The sequence below is a fragment of the Xylocopa sonorina genome, chromosome 9, assembly GCF_050948175.1.
Source record: "Xylocopa sonorina isolate GNS202 chromosome 9, iyXylSono1_principal, whole genome shotgun sequence".
NCBI classification, from domain to species: Eukaryota; Metazoa; Arthropoda; class Insecta; order Hymenoptera; family Apidae; genus Xylocopa; species Xylocopa sonorina.
The window spans coordinates 3,129,994-3,149,530 of record NC_135201.1 but is presented as its reverse complement, the minus strand read 5'-3'; the positions used below and the strand labels follow the sequence as shown (position 1 = coordinate 3,149,530).

Genomic DNA, 19,537 nt, shown 5'->3' with positions numbered 1-19,537 from the left:
TATATTAAAATCTTATAACCTAAAGATTGAAGTTACAGAAGTGAGATAGCTTTAGTCTAAAGATTTATACATATAAAGATTAATGCGCTACAATATACCACTACATGTACTTCTGTGATCCTTAAAATGACTTAATTTCTCTTCAACAGAAATACAAAAATCGAATCAATACAACGCCAGCTTTGCCGCCACTATGAATCGTTACTATCGCGAAGTTGCATACCAGTACTGACAACTTTCTCGTCCTTAAGTCATCAAATGTCCCAAGATGTATTATATTCGCAATTACCTAAAGTGAATCTCATTTATTTCTACCACTCAGATAGAAGAAAGATCGACGTAAAAGAATTGTTGAATATTTACTTTTATTGGATCTCGTATAAAAAGGCTTTTTAAAATACCTATATAACGTAATAAAGGATCGTTTAACTTTGTCCCATTTGCTTAGATATAAATTCTTTATCTCTATTCCAAAGAATGTTACATATAGCATTCAACTGATAAGAACAATCAAATATTTCAGATCTTGTAGAAAGTTTATTGACATCGACTCTGATAATTTTAACCTTCCATTTATCCTCAAATTCTTTTATCCGTGCGTCCTCTATAGTGGAACTGGACCATGGTTTAAATCTACAAAATGTTAAGACCCAAAAAATTAGCTACTTCCATTTGATAAAGAAAAAAGAAATTCTAGTAGTGCTAAAATTACTTTGTCCCTATTACTATGTTTGCCGGTTTCTCTTTTATAGCTGCCATAGTGTTCATTAAATAAGGTACATCGTTGAACCCTGTTGCATCATCGAAAGAAAATACAGAGCATATAGCATCGACTTTATCTTTACACGCCTAAAAATGTGAAAAGTACGTTTCCTTAATCATTCCATTCCAATATATCTAATCTTTATAATGCGTTAAAATCATACATACAGGTAATATGTGATTGTACTTTTTAATACTCGTTTCCGAAGTATCCCAAAACTGTAATTTAAACAAGACAACTTTATCCCATATCTTAACTGGCCAAAATACATTGGTCTTTTTTATTCCATTAGTTTCAGTATAATTAATGGACTCTAAAGTTCCAGCAAGCCGAGCTACAACAGAAGTCTTTCCTACACCAGATCTACCGACCATAAAAATTTTATATGTAACTTCTTCGATCAAAGATGGTAGAGGCGGTCTTTCAAGAATACCTATAAGATTTTACAATAATGAATCGATCTACGAATGTATTAAAATAAAAGATCATTCGTTTAGACATTGCTCTTTACCATAAAATCTTCTTTTCTTTGATGTGTTTACATAAAAATGATGCATTAGTGATTCTCCTTCCACAGAATGTAACCAATTTACATTTACAGCGTTCATGATAGATAATGAAAGAATCACAGAACGATATAAAAATTCGATAAAGATATGATATACATAGACGAATGTAAAAAAGGCTGCAGCGATTCTGTGACACTAAGGTAACCATACAATCTCGTATCAGAATGAATGAATCCTTGCTAATCAATCCATCGAAGTATTTATGCGATTGTAAATCCTAAAAATCGAAAAAAGACACGCAAGCAAATGTAACGAGAGGTTATTAGCTGACTGGGAAGGATTTAATCTTATCTAAATAGTGAGAATTTGTAAGATGATTTCCTCCATTTTTTCACCAACTCTTAATAATTGATTGAGTTTAACAAGCTTGCTTCACAAATTTAATACGTGCAACTGGTAATCCCTACAAATCTCGTGCACGTACTTAACCTCTCAACGAATCGTACGAAATCCCGCCTTAGAAGAACCAATAGGAATTATTGCAGTATACCAATGCGATGGGACCAAATAATTCCATTTGCAGTGAAGTTGGCGTTAGTTGAAATAAATGCCACATTGACCAATAAAATCCATTTACAACACGTAACGCGTTGTTTGCAGTTGTATCGCCATATTGTATATTTAACGCGGGTCACTGGCGCGTGTATGGGCTTTTTGTGAGATTTCCTACGTAATAAAAGTGCGAGGATTCAGAAAAACCGTGAAATATAACGCGCAATGGATCCAGAAAAGTTAAAAGTGACCGAACTACGGACAGAACTCGCGAAGCGTAAACTTGATACGAAAGGCGTCAAGTCAGTGCTTGTTGGAAGACTTCGCAAGGCAATAGAAGAGGAAAATGCAAACCGTAAGTCACTATCCTTTTATTCTCTAATCTCCCAGTATCTCGAATTCTTGTAAATACGATATTCTTCGTTCGATGATGAACATAATAACGTACCCGAATGTTGACAAACATTCGAATCAGGCGGTAATAATTCGTCTGACAATTTCTACTCTTTTTCCCACTCAATTATCTCAAAATGGAAGACAATAACCTATTTTTCTTTATTAAAAATAATCAATAGCCGCGAAGAATTCGTTTCTCATATTTTCAACGATATATAAGCGCGAACTATGCGCGCCTTTCTTCTGTTTACGTACGAACTGTACATGCGACGCCACTACATTTTCCTTCTATTGAATTCGAAGTCGGCATACATTTTTCTGCATCGACATCCATTATCTTATCGCCTGTTAATTTGGTTTAATAAGTAATTAATATGGAATAGTACAGAATGCAGCAGTTAAATGGATAATCTAATGTAATTTGCATACCATGAATACATTGTTTTTAAGTAATTGAGATAGCAGTGTTAATGCAATGTAAATATTTTTGAAATTCTAGAGTCAAATCAGGGAAAAGCAAATGCTGGTTCAAAGGATGCGCACAATGATATAATTCAAGAAGATGATGAGAAATCGTCAAAAATACCTCAGACACCTAAAAAGTCTACTAGATTATCCAAAACTGCCCCCGCGATGACGTCGAAAGAAGAATCCGCGACAAAAAAACGAAGGACCTCTAGACTTTCGTATTCTGGTAGAAGGACGTCTCCAAAGAAAACAGATCAAAATGATATGTCTCGTGAATCATCTCCCACAGTATCGGATTCTGCTTTGCAAGAGGATGCTATATTGGAAGAGCCTGCTATGCAAGAAGAAGCTACGGTTCAAGAGGAAACTACTGTACAAAAAGAATCCCCTAAAAAGGAGGAAAAATCTGAGTTGCCTGAAAAGGATGAAAAGGATGAAGAAAAAGAAATTGAAGATTTGTTGCTAAGTACAGAAAGCGAAGATGCTAGCGCCATGGAAGTTGAGAAAGAAGATGATGTAAAAGATGATGATATCTTAGAAAGTATTGAAAATGTAGAAGAAGACACAACTGTTTCCCAAGTGTCTCCTACAAAATCACCTGTGAAGTATAGCAATATAGATGATGTTTCAACTTCAAAACAATCAAAAGACGATAAAGAGGATGAAGATGATATGGATCAAAAAGAAGAACCTATAATAGAGGTTACATCGAATCAAGACATACCAGAGAATATAGATGTAACGGAAAGCGAAAGTGCTGTTTCAGACACATCACAAGAAAATAAGACTCCGAACGTAATTAATGATACATGCGAGTCAAATGATGTAAAAGAGGAAACAACTCAACAAGAAGAGAAAAATGTTGAATCCATGAACAATGGTGATACTACAGAATCTATTGATGATACTAAAGCTACTGACATTCCTGAAACAGAACAGCAAATAAATAATTCTCTTGAAGAAGAACAAAATATAGATATTAATGAGAATGATAAATCAAAAGCTGAAGATGAATTCATGGAGGATAAAGATATTTTATCCATTAGTGAAAAAGAAGTTGATAGCAATGTCGATAACAAACAAGATGAACAGGTATCTTTCAGAAATTAATCTTTAGTTTTAGTGTGTAGATATAAATATAAAAAAAATATATATATATATATATATGTGTTACATATATATATAATTTTATTTTAAATTTATTCAATACTATACAGTATAAATTTAAAATAATAAAAATATACTTACATGTATAATAGCTTTGGTTATGTAGTGGTAATTAGAATATTTTTCTTTTGCATTTGCGCAATATTCATTGGCTTTATCTTCTGTGCACGCATTCTGATATAATCCGCGATCTCAGTAAAATGTAGAGGACAAAATTAAAATAAGTTGGGAAAAATTTAAATTCAACTTTGAATGTAAAAAGAATCAAAACTTTTCAACATTAAATTTAGAATGAAGAATAAGGTAAATATTCGTTTGAGATCGCGGATGCTTTTCGGTAGTTATAACGTCCTCTACATTTTATTATATAAAAATCTTACTGTACCTACAGGAAATATTATTTTTAATCATTGACCTATTTTCGTTTACGTGGAAAGGATATAGAAATGTCAGAAATTAAACACGAAGAAGATACAGACATAGACATGAGAGAGCAAGATACGAACATCGCCAGAGATAAAAAGCGGAAAAGATCGCCAAGCCCCGTAGAAGAAGAACGTCGTGATTCACCTCCACCTGTTCTTGCTGAAAACGAACCAGAAATCGATGACTCTGCTTTAATTTTGTCTTGGTGTACGTTCGCAAATAAATGAAAATAATTGAATCATAGAAAGTAGTAAGTAATTATTGTTGTTTGTTTTTTTTTTTCAGATGATTCGGATTTGAATTTGGTCATTGATAAAGATGGATTTTTCACTGCTACACCAATGCATAATGATGGATTTTCACACATGTGGGCTGGTGCTAGAGCATCCTATGGTTTTCTTTGCGGGAAAGTTTACTACGAGGCGAAAATAGTTGAACACTGTACTATTAATGCAGAAAATGAAGAACATCCGCATGTACTTAGAATTGGTTGGTCTGCTCCAGGCACATCAATGCAACTTGGAGAAGAAAAGTTCAGTTTTGGCTATAGCAGTACCGGTAAAAGATTAACGGATAATCAATATGAAGATTACGGTGTTGAATTTGGCAAAGACGATGTTATCGGCTGTTACTTTGATGCAACCTCTGAAAACATTATATTGTCTTACACTGTCAATGGAAAAGACCAAGGAACAGCGTTTAATATATCCAAAGAAGAACTTGGTGACAAACCATTATTTCCGCACATTTTGAGTAAAAATTGTAGTTTTGCCTGCAACTTTGGCCAAGAAACACCATGGACAGAAGAGATTTTACAAGACTACGTTTCGATCGGGAATGTTGAGTCCCAATACAAAATTCCTGGTCCCCGAAGACCAGAGAAGAAAGATGAGTGTGAAGTAATAATGATTTGCGGATTGCCTGCTTGCGGAAAAACTACCTGGGCAACAAAATACGCTGCTGAACATCCTCAAAAGATGTACAATATCTTAGGGCTTAGTAGTTTAATTAATAAGATGAAAGTATGTATGCTAAATGTTGCGATATACCGTTACACATGTACCGTATACTTTACATTAAGTATTTTGGTGAATGATATTTTTAAAGGATCCTGGATCATCTTACAAAGAAGAGCACGATGAACAATGGAAGGTACTTATCGACAAATGTACCGACGCATTAAATAAGCTATTAGAAATGGCTTCGACTAGAAGGCGCAATTATATACTAGATCAGGTACATATTTAGTTTTAAACGTAATGTTTGGTATTAAAAAGATACTGCTATTTTACTTTTTACTTTACTTTCCTATGATCCAAATTTGCAGACAAATGTATATCCTTCTGCACAAAGACGTAAAATGAAGAATTTTTACGGCTACCAGAAAAGAGCAGTAGTTATAGTTCCATCAGAGGAAGAATTCAAATCCCGCAGTGTTAAACACAAACCAGTCGATGGCAAGGAAATAACTGATTCTATGCTCCTAGAAATGAAAGGTTCAGCGCTATGTTATTGGTTCTATTTTACTTGTACTTTTGTTTTGCACTGAACCATCTATATACTAAAATATATACTTGTATTTTTTCAGCGAATTTTAGAGCTCCGGTTGTTGGCGAATCTTTCGATGTTGTTAATTGGGTTGAGCTCGATCAAGAAGAGGGTGGAAAACTTATAGAAATGTATAATAAGGAGGGGAAAGAAGCTGGCTATGGTGAACAACAAACAAGTAAAAGACCACGAATTGATTCCAGATCAGAGGACACTCATGAAGGTCGAAATGACGGACGAAGTAATCGCGACAACAGAGACAATCGAGAATATCGTGATAGACGAAACAATTGTAAGAATCGCAAATGGGAAACAAGCTAATAAAAATTGAAAAATTATAGAAACAAACAATTTCCTTAAACAATATATATGTTTGTGCGCAGATTCTGACAGAAATCGTAATCCCGTTTGGCGTGGTGGTGGTAGCGGTGGTGGTGGTGGCGGTGGTGGTAATAATATGGGATGGAGAGATAGACCATCGAGGGCAAGTGGACATGTAAGACATGGTGGTGGTTATGGTCCTCCGATGCCACGAAGAAGAAGAGGCGTACCGATTCCACTTGTACATCGTGGAATGAATAGAAGAGGCGGAAACGTAGACAGACGAGGGGGCAACGATAGAGGTCGAGCTTTAGTTGCTCGTCAAGGTGCCCGATCAAGGGCCCCGATAGGGTAATCATAGTTTTCTCCTTTCGTTCGCTGTTAATCTTTTAGTTACATTTATATACGTGCTTATGTGTGTTAATTCTCTCTTAAGGAATTACCAAGGATCACAACAATCCGTATGGAGTCAACAAGGTAACTGGCCGAGTGGTCAGTCTCAGGAAAGTTGGGGCCAAAGTAACTGGGGATCACAACCGTGGGGTAATTGGAAAAGCTACGGTCAGGGCTCGTACAATCAAAGCAATTATAATCAACAAGGTTATGGTAATGGAAACTGGAATAGTTGGAATCAGCAGTATTATAATCAGTATTGGGGTCAACAACAACAGAGCGGGCAGACTACAACTAGTGGGCAAACTACAAACAAACAATAATCCACTAGGATATATGTCACAAGTGTGGAATAGAGGTACACAAATGCCTTTGATTTCTATTTTACATAATAAATGTATCAGTCATAGAAAACTAATTTAAAATGAGGTGAAGGTGATCATGAAAAGTTGATCGTGTTTAATAACAGATTTATATTCGTCGCATTGTCAAATGAGTGTGGTTAATACAAGCTTTTTTGTGATATTTCTTTTTTTTTTTTTTAATTCGCGCTGTTTGTTACTGTTCGCATTCCATTGTAAACGTAAACGATATCTCCCACGACAGCGTGTGTGTTTCTTTTTTCAGGCAGACAAAGTGAAAAGCACAACTGCTTTATCTAACGATTCCAGTGGGGTACAGAGTTGTCCGAAAGAATAAAAAAATGACGAGAGTATATGGACAACTCCTGATCATATAGTGTTGTCAGTACCGAGTATCGGTTTTGATAACGCATAAATAGATGGACAAATTTTTTCACGACAATATATTCACAATTTTTTGTTCGTATGTTTTGCAATGTACGAAGTCCAAAGTTATCGCGATTTTATAACTCGAGCAACAATCTAGATATTGCCGAGTAAAGGCACCGTTACACATGCACCACAATGAAAATGATTTTCTTTTTTGTGTTGAAAAACGCAGTACGAAGTAAATTATATTTTATGGCTGCAATTGGAGATTGAGCATCGCGACAATGTACGTAACAACGGGAACGTATTTTGTATCACGTACGTAGTTTTTAAAACGAGTAAAATGGGGTAACGTATAAATGATGTCTTGTAAACTCCTTTAATTCGAAAAAACGGTCAAGAGGAAGAATACGTCACGTATGGGTACACTACGTAATTAATGTTAAGATTAAAATAGTTGCAATGGATTATCGCTCTCAGAATAAACTCGTGTAAATATGTACAGATTTTCAAACGTATTACACGGAACGTTTACTGGAAGTCTGTTTATATATTAATAATAAACTATCATGTAATTCAAAAAAGGGAAAGAATGTTCGTTCTTGACAAAATATGAGAGTGATGTTGTATATGATTTTGTCTTATCTTTCTATACTGATGACAATTGTACAAAAAACAGAGAGTATCGTGTCACGAATAAATTATTATTGGATTTGATTTATATGTCCGCGCATTTTATTGAACTGATAAGATTACCAGATTATGCTTACGAATTGGATATTATATTTTGTAAGGTTGCTCTATATAATCAAGGATATGCTATTGTTACCCAACGTACTTCCTCCTGTTCCTTCTTTCATTCCCATCGGCATCGATGTCTTTCTCCATGTTTTTAACTCCCTTTTTTCAGTCCTCTTTATCTCCCACGCTTTACTACATATCGTTTTTCCCCGTTACTCGGAACATTTACGAACAAAGCATAGTACCCGTTTTAGTTTATGCTCGTAGTAATGGAAAATCGTTTTTCCGTAGTTACAGGATGATTGTCTTTGTATCTCCTTTTTTTAAAATACTTTGTACAGTTTGCGAGACTTCGAATTCAGGTGCTTCTCGAGCATCGAACGATGTACAAAACTTAAGTTTGATAATGTTGCAAGAATAGAAGTTGATGATAAGAATTATGCTCCGTGATCGCACATTATCACGATTCGAAGTCGAAAAAGATCAAATGATTAAGTATAATTTTACAGTAAATCGTAAGTCTATTAACAAAATTTCTTTTTCATATACGATCGAGTAAGAATTCATTTCGCAGAATTAGTCCGTAATCGGAGTATTTACTTGTTGACAGAAGTGTACAAACTTATTCGTAAAAATAAAAAATATCTTCTATTTATTTGGAATTTAAATTATTTACAACCCAGATTTGATCAGCGCAATTACCTGCTAGAAAATATCCTGTAACAGTAATTCAGTCTTCACGCACGCTTAGTGTAAATCGTCAACGTAATCGACCATGTTGACCTTGTTAATCTACCAGTTTAAATTCAAGGTGATGTACATGTACACGATACAGTTTGTCTAATAACATTTGTAATGCATTCCGTGTAATTGCGCAGATATTTTGTCGTGCAATCGTGTATATTACCAGTAAACGATAAGCTCTTGTAATATTTTTGCTGCCTCCCCATACAGAAAAGTTTCTAAATAATTTATTAATCTTTCAAAATAATATCATTTTTATCATTTATTCGTCTCCACTCCAGCTCTAAAAAAAAATATGAATAAAAAAACAATATCTTTTCGTTCGAGACATCTGCTGAAAGTCTAGAAAATTCCAGACGATTGTACTATCAATCTCGTTTTTGTATCGGAGAAAACAGTTTACAGTAATATTGTATGGAAAAGAGTCGCGTTATAAAATTTGTGAGTCACTCATAGAAATCATTCACACGTTTCTCCTAAAGAACAAATTAGAATTTCAAATTCTGCGTGTTCAATTCATTAATTTCTACTTAGTACATACAAAGATAGGTACCCCCGTTTGTCATGCTAGAAAAGATTCACTGCATGCGATCTTATGGTGTGACTACGCTACACATCGGTATTCTACGGTGTTACGTCGAAAGAACAGAATGGGATATCGTCGTACCACTTTCGTTCGATAGAAATGACTCAGACCATGTGTACAAAAACGTAGAAACATATAATGTAAATAAGACTTATACATATTAAATAGCTTTCAATAATATGTATTTACTAACTGTATAATGTAATAATAAATACGAAATCCTGCGTATATTCGTCGTAGCAACAGTTAGCTATATTCCATCGCGATGATTAATAAATTAAATATGTTAGTAAAGTTGTATCTATTAATTTAAAAGCCTATATATATATTACACTTAATTCAAATAACACTGGGATTATGAAAAATATAATGGTACTTTTGTGCAATAAAGCCTCGCATGTATTCAATTTTCTTTTTTCTTCTCTTATTTCACTGTTCTCTTACGTGTGCCGTTGTCATCTTTTTTTCCTCAATCCCGAGTAATATATAATTTGTACACTTAAGTGTATTCGCTATGAAAAAAATTTACAAATTACTTTTATACAATTTCGCGATTCTAATTATATTAGAATTATATTAGAAGTAATAGCTCTCGTTAGATTTAATTTAACAGATACATTGTTCCACGTACGGGACCTGATTTGAGTTTCGACTTAAGTCGATCCGTTTCACGAAAACACTTACATCTCTACGCGATCGAAATACTTACAAATTTTACGAAACACAACACTTGGAACATTTTAAAAATTAATCCAAGATCACCTTCTTTCTCCATTTGTTATTTTATCCTTTTTTTTTTCCTTCTCAATTGTGACACTAACTTCCGCGATAAGCGAAGAAGATAGTACCAAAATGGTATGAAAGAGAAAAACTACTGAAAAGTTCAAACGAAACCTCAACCCACAATTCCCTATAGTTTCGTACAAGTAAAAACAACATACAAAAAGATCTCGATCCATACAATATCCTTCGAGGAGAGTAGCTTTCGCGTTTAAGATTAAATTATACGAATGGACGGGTCATAGTGTAAGAAGGAGAGGAAAACGCGTTTGTCTGCCGTTTTCCTTATGAAACAGATTAAATAACATCGATTATGTGTAGCGGAACAAAACAATCGTTCGGTCGATCACTTTGATTACAGATCTGACTGCGATAGAGATTAGCAGTGGCACATATTACCTGTGTTACCTATATGTGCACGCGCGCCTTTGTCTATGTATGAGTGTCACATACGCACGACACACGTACGTTTTGATAATGCCTTATTATCGTTCACGTATTAACAAATGTCACGGATTTAATCCACCTGGCCTTTTGCGATTTCGCCTATTTCTTTCTAATAAAAACGACAAATCCAAGGGATCCTTCTTATTGGGCATCTTTTGTAACAGACTGATTAAAATGTTGTTTAATCTTCTTCTTTGCTCTTCTCTCTAAAAAGTGCAAAATATAGAACATGAAGTTATCCCTCATATTTTATCGGCAACGACCTCTAAATTTATGTAAATAAATACTATGCAATTAAAACAACAACGAATTCGTTTAATGTCGCGCTGTTAAAAACGTGTACGAATGATTGTACGCAAATGAAGCCGTCATAAGTTATCCTTGAACGTGATATTAATTAACCATAATGCGATAATTACCTGGGCATACAATGTGGCAGGCGTGGCAATGGGTAAAATTTCATTCGAACGTCGTCTACCCTTACTTGTAGATGATTTTTGTTGATCCTTGGTATGTGTTTTTGAATTTTCACTCGTCTCTGATTTGTGATTAGCATCGACGTCTTGATTGTTAGCTTTCTTCTTCTCTTTATTCATCTTACCTCCGACTTGGATCCCTTCGAGACTATGAGGCTGCGACACCATTTTAAACAATATTCATTTCCATTCTAATCAATTTTTATGTGCAATATCAAATTCGATGCTTACCAAGTATGTACGGTAATGTTTAATGCGTTGTGGAAATGTTTCAAATGCGTATGGCTTCGTGCAAACCTGATGTCTAGCTCTGGCAACTTTTGTAAATAAACGTGCAGCACGATCGACGCGGTACTCGCAAACGTAAGTATGCTCTGGCGTAGAACCCACTGGTCGTCCTTCGTTAGAAAAAAGAGCAAACAAATAAACAATTGTAAAACTACCCTAAATAACCATTGCCAGAAAAGTACACGACTATGCAGATCGACAAACAAAACAATTACCTTTACAGTACGTATGAGGATCGAGTACCCAACAACGTTCAGCGACTAAATCACATGGAACTGCTTCGTAAAGTGGCGCGCAGACGACTTCATTTTCATAAAACTTTCTAGTCGGTTCGTGGTACGTTTCGTGCGGTCTTAAATAATGATGGCCAAATACAAATCTCTCGCCCCTTTAAATAAAAAGTAATCAAACATTAATAACAAATAGTGACAATTTTTGCGAGAATGAACAATTTAATACACGTAAAGTGACTTACTCAGGGTTCTTCCAGAGTCTCTCAATTCTAAAGATGTCCATCTGCTCGTAATCCGGTTTCTGGATGGTTTTGTACGTATGCTTCTCAGGAGTGTCTCTCAACACGTAAACTGTGTCTCCCTGTCTAAGCTGCAAATCACCACGCATTAAAGTGACATAATGTTTCTTGCCTTCCTCTTCTTCGTCACCCTCCAATGGAATTTCCAGATCTACGGGACGTGGATGACATCTTTCGCACAAATAAGACTCTATGCTTGTATCGGCTTTCACGCAGTCGCAATGTTGCCATACGAGGCAGCGTTCGCACTGGATCATCAAACCTTCATCCCTACGATGATAAAACAACATTTACAAGTAATATCAATGTAACAATGTGTAGTAAAAACAAAGAAGGCTAAACGTTGTATACCTGTGCAAGCCACAAATACATCTGATAACATCTTCTTCGCCAGCCGTCGAACCACGAGGAGGTAAAAAGCCTTGAGACGGAGGACAACCTGTTGCTTCTGTTATTGCATCCACAAAATCGGGTTTGCTCCCTAAATACAATTTTCTTAGCCTAGCTGCAGCGATACCCATTTCCGACGTTCTTCCAAAGAATCTAACGTTGTTATCGAAAAGTCGAATCATATCGTGATCAAAATGCTCCGCGGTTTTGTAATGCCCCGTACCGATACACTGATCGATCGTTGTCAAGTCTATAGGATCTGATATTTTCTCGTAATAGTCCGGCAATTTTCTCTTCGACGGTAACGTGATAAATGGTGTACACAGTAATTGTTCATTTTCGTCGTTTGCAGTTGCCACGATGCTGTACAGATCCTTCAACACCTGAAAGTTAATTCGATATAGCGAAGACCAATAATTACTTTAATGAAACGGAGAAAGTTAGCGTAATTAGAGCATTTTCTACCTTAGCCAATTTTGCTGTTTTATGCACTTCTGGATCATCTTGAGCTTGAGCTAGTCTTCGAGTTCGTACCGTACGCGTGTTTGTATTAGTCAGGGCCGTTAATTGCGAAAAGAATGCGTCAGACTGAATCTTGGCATCACCCGGACCTTTTTCCTTTACGGTACTCGCGTTACCGAATTTCGCTTTACCGTTTTGCAATTGTACTTGATTTACCAACGACTTAACCCGTCTGACTTTTTCCAAATTTCTCAACAAGAAGCAATGATGTTGCTGCGCGAAACACCGCTGCTGATGCGACATAGGTTTTAGTACAGGAGCATGAATGAGATTGGAATCACCCACTTTTCTGGATTTGCAAATGCCTTTCGAATTCACAGACTGTACCGTGTTAGATTTTCGTACATTCTTCCTTGGTCTTCCGACCGATCGCCTCTCTGTCGGCTCCAACTGTGACGGAATAGAGGTGATACTTTTCGAAACTCGTTGGCTCTTTCCACCTGTAGTAAACGAGATACGGATGTGAAGAGAAAGTTTTAAAAAAGGTCGAAATAGAACACGAGAAAGATTGTGCAACTACCAATTACTCCTCTACAAGCGCTGCTACCACATCTACATTCTTGTCCCTCGGATGGATTGAACAGAGCAAAGTTGTAGTCGTACGTCAGCTCTTCCCCAGGTTTGATATCCCTGGAAGCGAACAGCGCCATACGTGGTAGACCATGAACGCTCCACTTTTGCATCTCGCAGTTAGGTTCGCAAGAATGATTTACGAACCTGCCATCGCCACCCATGCGATGGCCATCGATCACCAAACCCCCGTCCAAATGTAAACAATAGTGATGCGTGTCGTTGGCATACCTATTATACAATGAATCAGAAGAACAAATTAAATTCAATTTTTAATACGATTCAGACACATAAAAAGGTGTTACATGCTCGTGGTGTACCTGGTCGCCATTCTTGATTTGAATTCTCTTTCGGACACCACTTCACCAACATATTCGAGAATAAACACACCGGATTTGATCGACTGCTGAGTCCGAACACCCCAACCTTTGTCTTCCGTCATGAATTTTTGTAAACCTGGCGCCCACTCGTGTTTCTGAATCTTCTGATTTTCGCATTTCTCGCCACAGGGACAGAGCTGCGGTGAACATTCGCTGAAAACCATGCGATTGATACAATCATCCCCACAGCCGCTTTCCGGCTTACACTCGCAAGCTTGCGCTTCGTATAATGTAGTGGGTTTCACATCGTAATACACGTTGGTACGAATTTTCCTATAAACAAATACAATGTTTGTATAAATTCATAAAATAATACCATATTCGCTAATACAGATGTTTCATTCCTTACTTATAATTCCACGATGGAACTGATTCTCTGCCAGGTAGCCCAGATTGTGTATGTAACCACCACAAGTCGTAGGGCAATTCGAATGGCATTTTTCTTTGTCGCAGAAATTTACCACATTGATATGTGGCGGATAGCAATGCGGCTGATGCAGACTCGTTAGTTTCGCATACGATCTTGTTTTTTCCAGAGGCACTACCGTTCTCGATGCTTCCGCGTGTTCTTCCCTCGAAATCTTTGCCGTATTCCTGCAGAACACCTCCCTGTAAGTAACGCTTCTTCCACCTGGATTGTTTCTTCCTCGTATGCGTCGAGTTCGAGTGCTTTCCTACCTCGTGATCGTCGTTGAGGATGTCGTTATTAGGTAAGACGTCGTTCTCCGTGTCGTAGCCAGACCTACGTAGCCGTTTCATGTTTTTAGGAGTTAAGTTGCAAGGGCTCGAGGAACCCCTGCGCTTTCTTTGATTGCCATTGAAAGAGCCCGAATGCTCCGTCTTGATGTTCGTTTGCGAACTGGCCCGTTCTAGTTTCTTCACGTTCTCCTCGTTCAATTCGGCGATGCGCTGGTTCGAACTAAATCTCTCGACAGACTCCTCTAAAGGTGCGTTTTCGTCGTACGGCCTCGAGTCTTGGATCTTCTCGAATTTAACTGGGCACAATTTGTTCGATGCGTTGTCGCTGTCCGTTTCAACCAGATCTTTTCTGACTCTTAATTGACCAGAACGAGGCTCTGCGGGCTCGTCGGAACGAGAGCGACCGTTCGTTTCCGAATTAGGTGAATTCGAATTTTCGTGGTTCGAATTCGGGTCGGTCTTCGATTGAACACGATTTTGTACATTATTGTTGGCATGCTTAACAGAAGATTCTTCAGAAAATACGTCTTGCACATCAGTATTCAACAGGGTTTTACTATCTACTATCGAATCCTCGATTCCTTCCTTCGTCGAATTAATACTATCAGCACCGACGTCCGTGCTATTTTCGCTAGCTAAAGCGGCTGCCTTCGATGGTTCTGTCGATGTCTCGTTCGCGTTCAAGGATCTCTTCTTTTTCTTCTTCAGCGTCGGGAATCCTGTACGATTGATAGCTTTCCGTCGTCTCATTTTCTTCTTGGTTAGCACCAATACAGCAGAGGAATTCAATGGATTCGGGACATTTGGGTTCAGGCTGTTTTGAGATGGTTTGGTTTCGTTCGTAGTTTCGTTTTCATCGAAACTTTCCGTTGCGTTAAATTCCGCCGCATCGACTTTTATATTCTTTTCCAAACGTACATGCTCCGGCGAGATATCTCTTTTCTCAACCTTATCCGTTTGACCTTTATCGCTCTTTATCGACTTTTCCGCAACAGCTTTGTCCCCTCTGCTGGCCTTTTCGCCGCGGCTTTTCAAGCTTCTGGATTCACCGGAATATTTCTCGGACTTTTCGGCCTTGCTATCAGCTTTCTCGGCCTTGTCCGACTTTTCGGCCTTTTCTAAAGCGCCGTGACTCTCGACGGGCAATTTTGTTACCGTCACGCGTAAATCTTTGACGATCTTCTTTTTACGTCGCGGTGGTATTTCTATTTGACTCAACGGTTTCTCTTCTAACAAGTCGGAGGACGATGCGCTCGATTTGTCAGGACTACCGTTCTCGGTATCCCTATGCCTTTTCTTAGGAGTAACAGGTACAGAATCTTCTTGGAAGGAGGATGCGGAGCTGCCTCCGTATCTCGTAATCGTAGCTTCGATTGCCTCCTCTATGTGGCTCTCGGTAGAGTTCGGTTCGTGTATAGCCACGTCGGTGCTGCTCGCGTTTGAACTTTGTGAACTGTGAGGACTGGACACGTGATAATGCCTCTTCTTCAATGGTAATCTTTGCTCGTTCGGATTCGAATTCGCGTTCAGATTCATACTATTTTTCGAATCCGACCCGGCAAGAATTTTCTCCTTCTTCAAACGCCTCTTCAGTTTTTGATCCTCATTCGCGGTTACGTCACCTTTCCTCTTCTTCGTTAGCTTCTTCACGCGAAATATCTGAGGTAACTCGGAGTAGCCGGAGCTCGAGCTGTTCCTGCCTAAGCTGCACAATCTGGAGAATTCGTCGATCAATTTTTCTAACTCTTGTATGAGACACGGATGGATGCGAATGGGATTTTTCGGCGGTAACAATAATCGTCTTCGATGCTTATGATGGTGGTGTTTGTGACAATGATTATGTATAGGCTGCGTGGCTTTGTCGCATTTATTGGTTACATTCTCGACTTTCTCTGGTTTTAATACCTCGCCAACGGGCAGAGATATTACCGTCTGCACGCCAACGCCATTCGTTTCGAATCCTGTCCCCGCCTTTTTAGTATTTTTATTTTCCTTCAATACACGTCGCGTAACCGGCGCGACATTTTTCTTTAACGACGCCTGTCTCTTGGCCAAAGTACTGGTAGTACTTCTGTTTTCCTTCGGGCTTCTTTTACTCGAGCTAATTACTTTTCTATCGTTAGACATTCGTTCGCAAGCCGACTGTTTCTGTCGCCGCAACGGAATCATCTTGTTCCCCGTTCCAGGTTTATCTTTCCCTACTTTCTTACACGTTCCATCGTTGCATTGAACTCCTTCCTTCCCATACTTATTCGTAACAGTTCTACTTAGGCACTTGACACGCGCTGGGGAATTCGCATTATTTCTCTTCCCGGCTACCTTTCCCTGCGTACATGGTTTATTAGAAACGTTGCAGGTCCGTTTCTTTTGACTAAATGCTGGCTTCTCCTTCGATTTCCTAGTCAATTCAGTTTCTTCTTTCTCTGCTCGGGAAGCGGCGATCTTCTGCGGCGCCGGCTTTGCTTTCCCCCTCTTGTTCAATTCTTCCTTCGTAACTTTAGCTGGCTGCGGAGCAGCCTCCTTCTTCTCGGTCTTCTCGTTCTTCCCGGCTTTTTCGGTCTTCTCTATTTTCTCTATTTTCTCCACGATTTCTGGCTTTAAACGTGGCCTACCTGGACCACGAGGTTGCGTGGAAACCGTCTTCGCCGGTCTACCAGGCTTCCGCTTAGGTGGATATAAAACACGATCAACATTCACTGCTGGCTTCGTAACAAGGGGTTGCACCGGGGATTGCGTAGGTGCTGGGGGACTTACAGGACTAATTGCCAAATGCAACGGACTGTTATCAACCGACTGAATTCCCGAGTCTGGAGACACGTTCGAAACGCTGGGATACTCCGAGTCGTTCAATTTTTTCCCTAACTTGCTCCGTCTTTTTCTCGGCTCCGACAGCAGAGCCGTCTTTTCAACAAACTGTTGCAACAAAGTGGAACTATACACAGGTACAGGGTTCTGATCACCGTTTTCACTTGTATCCGAATCAGCACCGAGCGACATCCGCTCGATGGCCTTCGATACTAACCGACCGCTCTCGGAATCTTCGAAGCCGTCGAACGGAGCATCCTCGTGCTCCTGATCCGGTAAGATAGCCGCCAAATCTTCCTGATTTATCTCCTGAAGTGGTTGATGCTGCTGAGGTTGCTGTGGCTGTTGCGACTGTTGCGTCTGTTGCTGCTGTTGTTGGGAATGCTGTGAGGGTAAACGGCTTTCCGACGAGTCGGAATCGTCACTGCTGCATTCGGACGACTAAACAGGACAAAGATAAAAATGCACCTCTACTAAAGCCCAATCTAACCCATGATACTCGATAATTTGTGCTTGGAGCAAGTATGGACAAATTACCTTTCCACCACGACTTGTTTTCACCTTTTTCGATACGCTCCTTCTGCTTTTCTCGCATTTTACTTTTTCCAAATCTTCCTTTTTCGGACCTTTCTTACTGATCTTTAATTTAAGCGCTCCCTATAACGCAATTAAAATTGAGTCTATCGACATTTATCTAATGTTTTGCAACTTTAACGACAGTGAAGTTAATTCTAACATGCTTACCGATTCGAAATTCGTTTCCTGAATGGAAAATGTTTGCTCGCTATGCTCTGACGTGCAATCCGAATTGGATCCTGAGTCTTCCTCATCGCCGCTACTCTCGTCGTCCGAGTCCGAATTCGAATCCGAATAGGAACAACTACCTTCTGTGCCGCCGGAGCTTTCGTCGTCAGAATCAGAATCTTCTTCAGAGTCAACCGAATCTGTTCCTAAGGCATCAAGAATTTTACACGACAAAGTAATATTTAAATGGAAGTGCCTACCAGAATACAGTTACATAATCTAATAACAAAGTCCAATGGTACCATTGGCTTCGGTGGTCGGATCCCAGCTACCACCACCTTTTATGGCATCCATATCAACAGTCGAAGGGAGCTCTCTTTCCTGCTCTCCATCGTTTTCCTCCCAATTCCAATTCTGAAGTTCTAATTCCGAAGGATGGTGAATAACGGCGCTCCATCCTGAATCACCAGACATTTTTCAGCTTATCTAACATCCAACAGGATCGAATAGAATATCATTCCTTATAATTTTGTCGAGTCATTCGGTCCCTTCCTGACCATACAAAGCATATCTCTAATATGCTTAATGATCGACTATTGGACTTTTCAATGGCACGTCCATGTTTACGTGGTAGTCCCTATCGACGATTCCTTCATCGTTCGACAATCACATAGGGTTACGCTCTGCTTGCGGCGTTACAACTATAAAAATAATACAATAAACCTTATTTATTTTGGAGTCGATGAATTATTACACGTAACGGATGTATCGGTTCAAGTGAGGGGGACAGTAAAAATGGTACGGGTGATTAGTTGATTAAGAAAAAAAGGTAAGTAGAGGCTGACAGGAAGGTAATCAAAATGGAGTTGGAGGCTATGGAGTGTTGTTGACGAATTTATGCCGTGTGGAAGCAAAGGATGACTCTCGTGAAATTGTCTCCGAACATTTTCAGCACAAATTAGCGTCGCAATCTCGTATAACCGTGGGCCACTCGTCGAAACTTCGATCCCCGCACTTTAAGGTCACTTAACTTTGATCCTGATTCGAGTTTTCACGTCTCTCGCACCCGTGGCTCGCAGCGCGGGAGAATGCTTATCTATAACCTCGTGGAAACAACGAGCATCACGAGGGAAATCGAGGCGGTCGAAAAAGTACGCGTACCTCGCTCTCGATATATGCGACTGTTATATCCCAGGAATCGTTACCAATCAAAGGCAATGTCATCGAAGAAATGCTGGTTGTTGTTGCGCGCGTATTTCAGCTGTAGGTGCGTCACAGTCGTGCGTGTAGAACAGTAGTCGGGGTAATAACAGCACCGGGTGAGTGCACGGCCGGACAAATCGGAGCAGAAAACCAAAGATTTGCTCCAAAAAATATCAGTCTGTTTACATCGCCGATGAAGCACACAGAAATCTCGAGAGTAATATAGAATTGGAGAGAGGGAGAACGAGAGATAGAGAGATGGAGAATTTGAGAGAGAAACAGAAAGAGAGAGAGAGAGAAAGAGGAAAAGAGAGAGAGAGAGAGAGTGTGAGAGTGAGTGGGAGAGAGCGCAAGAA

General features: G+C 38.8%; 3 protein-coding genes across 4 annotated transcripts; 1 reads left to right on the top strand and 2 right to left on the bottom strand.

Annotated features, from left to right (window-relative positions):
- Nucleotides 1-343: 343 nt before the first annotated feature.
- LOC143427397 (ciliogenesis and planar polarity effector 2) lies at nucleotides 344-1,728 on the bottom strand. 2 transcript variants are annotated; one of them, XM_076901493.1, is made up of 4 exons: nucleotides 1,268-1,421; nucleotides 931-1,196; nucleotides 713-849; nucleotides 344-633 (listed from the first exon to the last, which is right to left on the bottom strand). In XM_076901493.1, the coding sequence occupies exons 1-4, from the start codon at nucleotides 1,275-1,277 to the stop codon at nucleotides 426-428; spliced, it is 621 nt and encodes a 206-aa protein (XP_076757608.1). In that variant the 5' UTR covers nucleotides 1,278-1,421; the 3' UTR covers nucleotides 344-425. The 2 variants fall into 2 exon arrangements, with proteins under 2 accessions (XP_076757608.1, XP_076757607.1); XM_076901492.1 differs by having other exon boundaries at nucleotides 346-633; nucleotides 1,275-1,728.
- A 181-nt stretch (nucleotides 1,729-1,909) lies between these two features.
- Nucleotides 1,910-8,670, top strand: LOC143427389 (uncharacterized). Its single transcript, XM_076901478.1, has 10 exons — nucleotides 1,910-2,179; nucleotides 2,720-3,780; nucleotides 4,293-4,488; nucleotides 4,567-5,303; nucleotides 5,389-5,517; nucleotides 5,609-5,777; nucleotides 5,870-6,121; nucleotides 6,213-6,501; nucleotides 6,587-6,901; nucleotides 7,171-8,670. Exons 1-9 carry the CDS (start codon nucleotides 2,050-2,052, stop codon nucleotides 6,864-6,866), a joined length of 3,243 nt encoding a protein of 1,080 aa, XP_076757593.1. The 5' UTR covers nucleotides 1,910-2,049; the 3' UTR covers nucleotides 6,867-6,901; nucleotides 7,171-8,670.
- On the bottom strand, nucleotides 8,638-18,699 carry Ash1 (histone-lysine N-methyltransferase ash1). Its single transcript, XM_076901468.1, has 13 exons — nucleotides 18,281-18,699; nucleotides 17,979-18,184; nucleotides 17,772-17,891; nucleotides 14,080-17,675; nucleotides 13,671-14,003; nucleotides 13,301-13,581; nucleotides 12,724-13,220; nucleotides 12,220-12,641; nucleotides 11,812-12,138; nucleotides 11,552-11,724; nucleotides 11,280-11,446; nucleotides 10,992-11,204; nucleotides 8,638-10,778 (listed from the first exon to the last, which is right to left on the bottom strand). The coding sequence occupies exons 1-13, from the start codon at nucleotides 18,450-18,452 to the stop codon at nucleotides 10,635-10,637; spliced, it is 6,651 nt and encodes a 2,216-aa protein (XP_076757583.1). The 5' UTR covers nucleotides 18,453-18,699; the 3' UTR covers nucleotides 8,638-10,634.
- Nucleotides 18,700-19,537: the final 838 nt, after the last annotated feature.

What these genes read in the sequence shown, in the direction of transcription:
- LOC143427397 (XM_076901492.1), bottom strand. Translation starts at nt 1,371, where the DNA reads ATGAACGCTGTAAATGTAAATTGGTTACATTCTGTGGAAGGAGAATCA. An exon ending in AAAGAAAAGAAGATTTTATG is followed by an intron (nt 1,197 to 1,274) that starts GTAAAGAGCAAT and finishes AAAATCTTATAG; the next exon opens with GTATTCTTGAAAGACCGCCT. An exon ending in AGTACAATCACATATTACCT is followed by an intron (nt 850 to 930) that starts GTATGTATGATT and finishes TCACATTTTTAG; the next exon opens with GCGTGTAAAGATAAAGTCGA.
- Ash1 (XM_076901468.1), bottom strand. Translation starts at nt 18,452, where the DNA reads ATGTCTGGTGATTCAGGATGGAGCGCCGTTATTCACCATCCTTCGGAA. An exon ending in GTTCCATCGTGGAATTATAA is followed by an intron (nt 14,004 to 14,079) that starts GTAAGGAATGAA and finishes ATTTGTTTATAG; the next exon opens with GAAAATTCGTACCAACGTGT. An exon ending in CGCTTGTAGAGGAGTAATTG is followed by an intron (nt 13,221 to 13,300) that starts GTAGTTGCACAA and finishes CGTTTACTACAG; the next exon opens with GTGGAAAGAGCCAACGAGTT.
- LOC143427389 (XM_076901478.1), top strand. Translation starts at nt 2,050, where the DNA reads ATGGATCCAGAAAAGTTAAAAGTGACCGAACTACGGACAGAACTCGCG. An exon ending in GTTTAATTAATAAGATGAAA is followed by an intron (nt 5,304 to 5,388) that starts GTATGTATGCTA and finishes ATATTTTTAAAG; the next exon opens with GATCCTGGATCATCTTACAA. An exon ending in TATGCTCCTAGAAATGAAAG is followed by an intron (nt 5,778 to 5,869) that starts GTTCAGCGCTAT and finishes GTATTTTTTCAG; the next exon opens with CGAATTTTAGAGCTCCGGTT.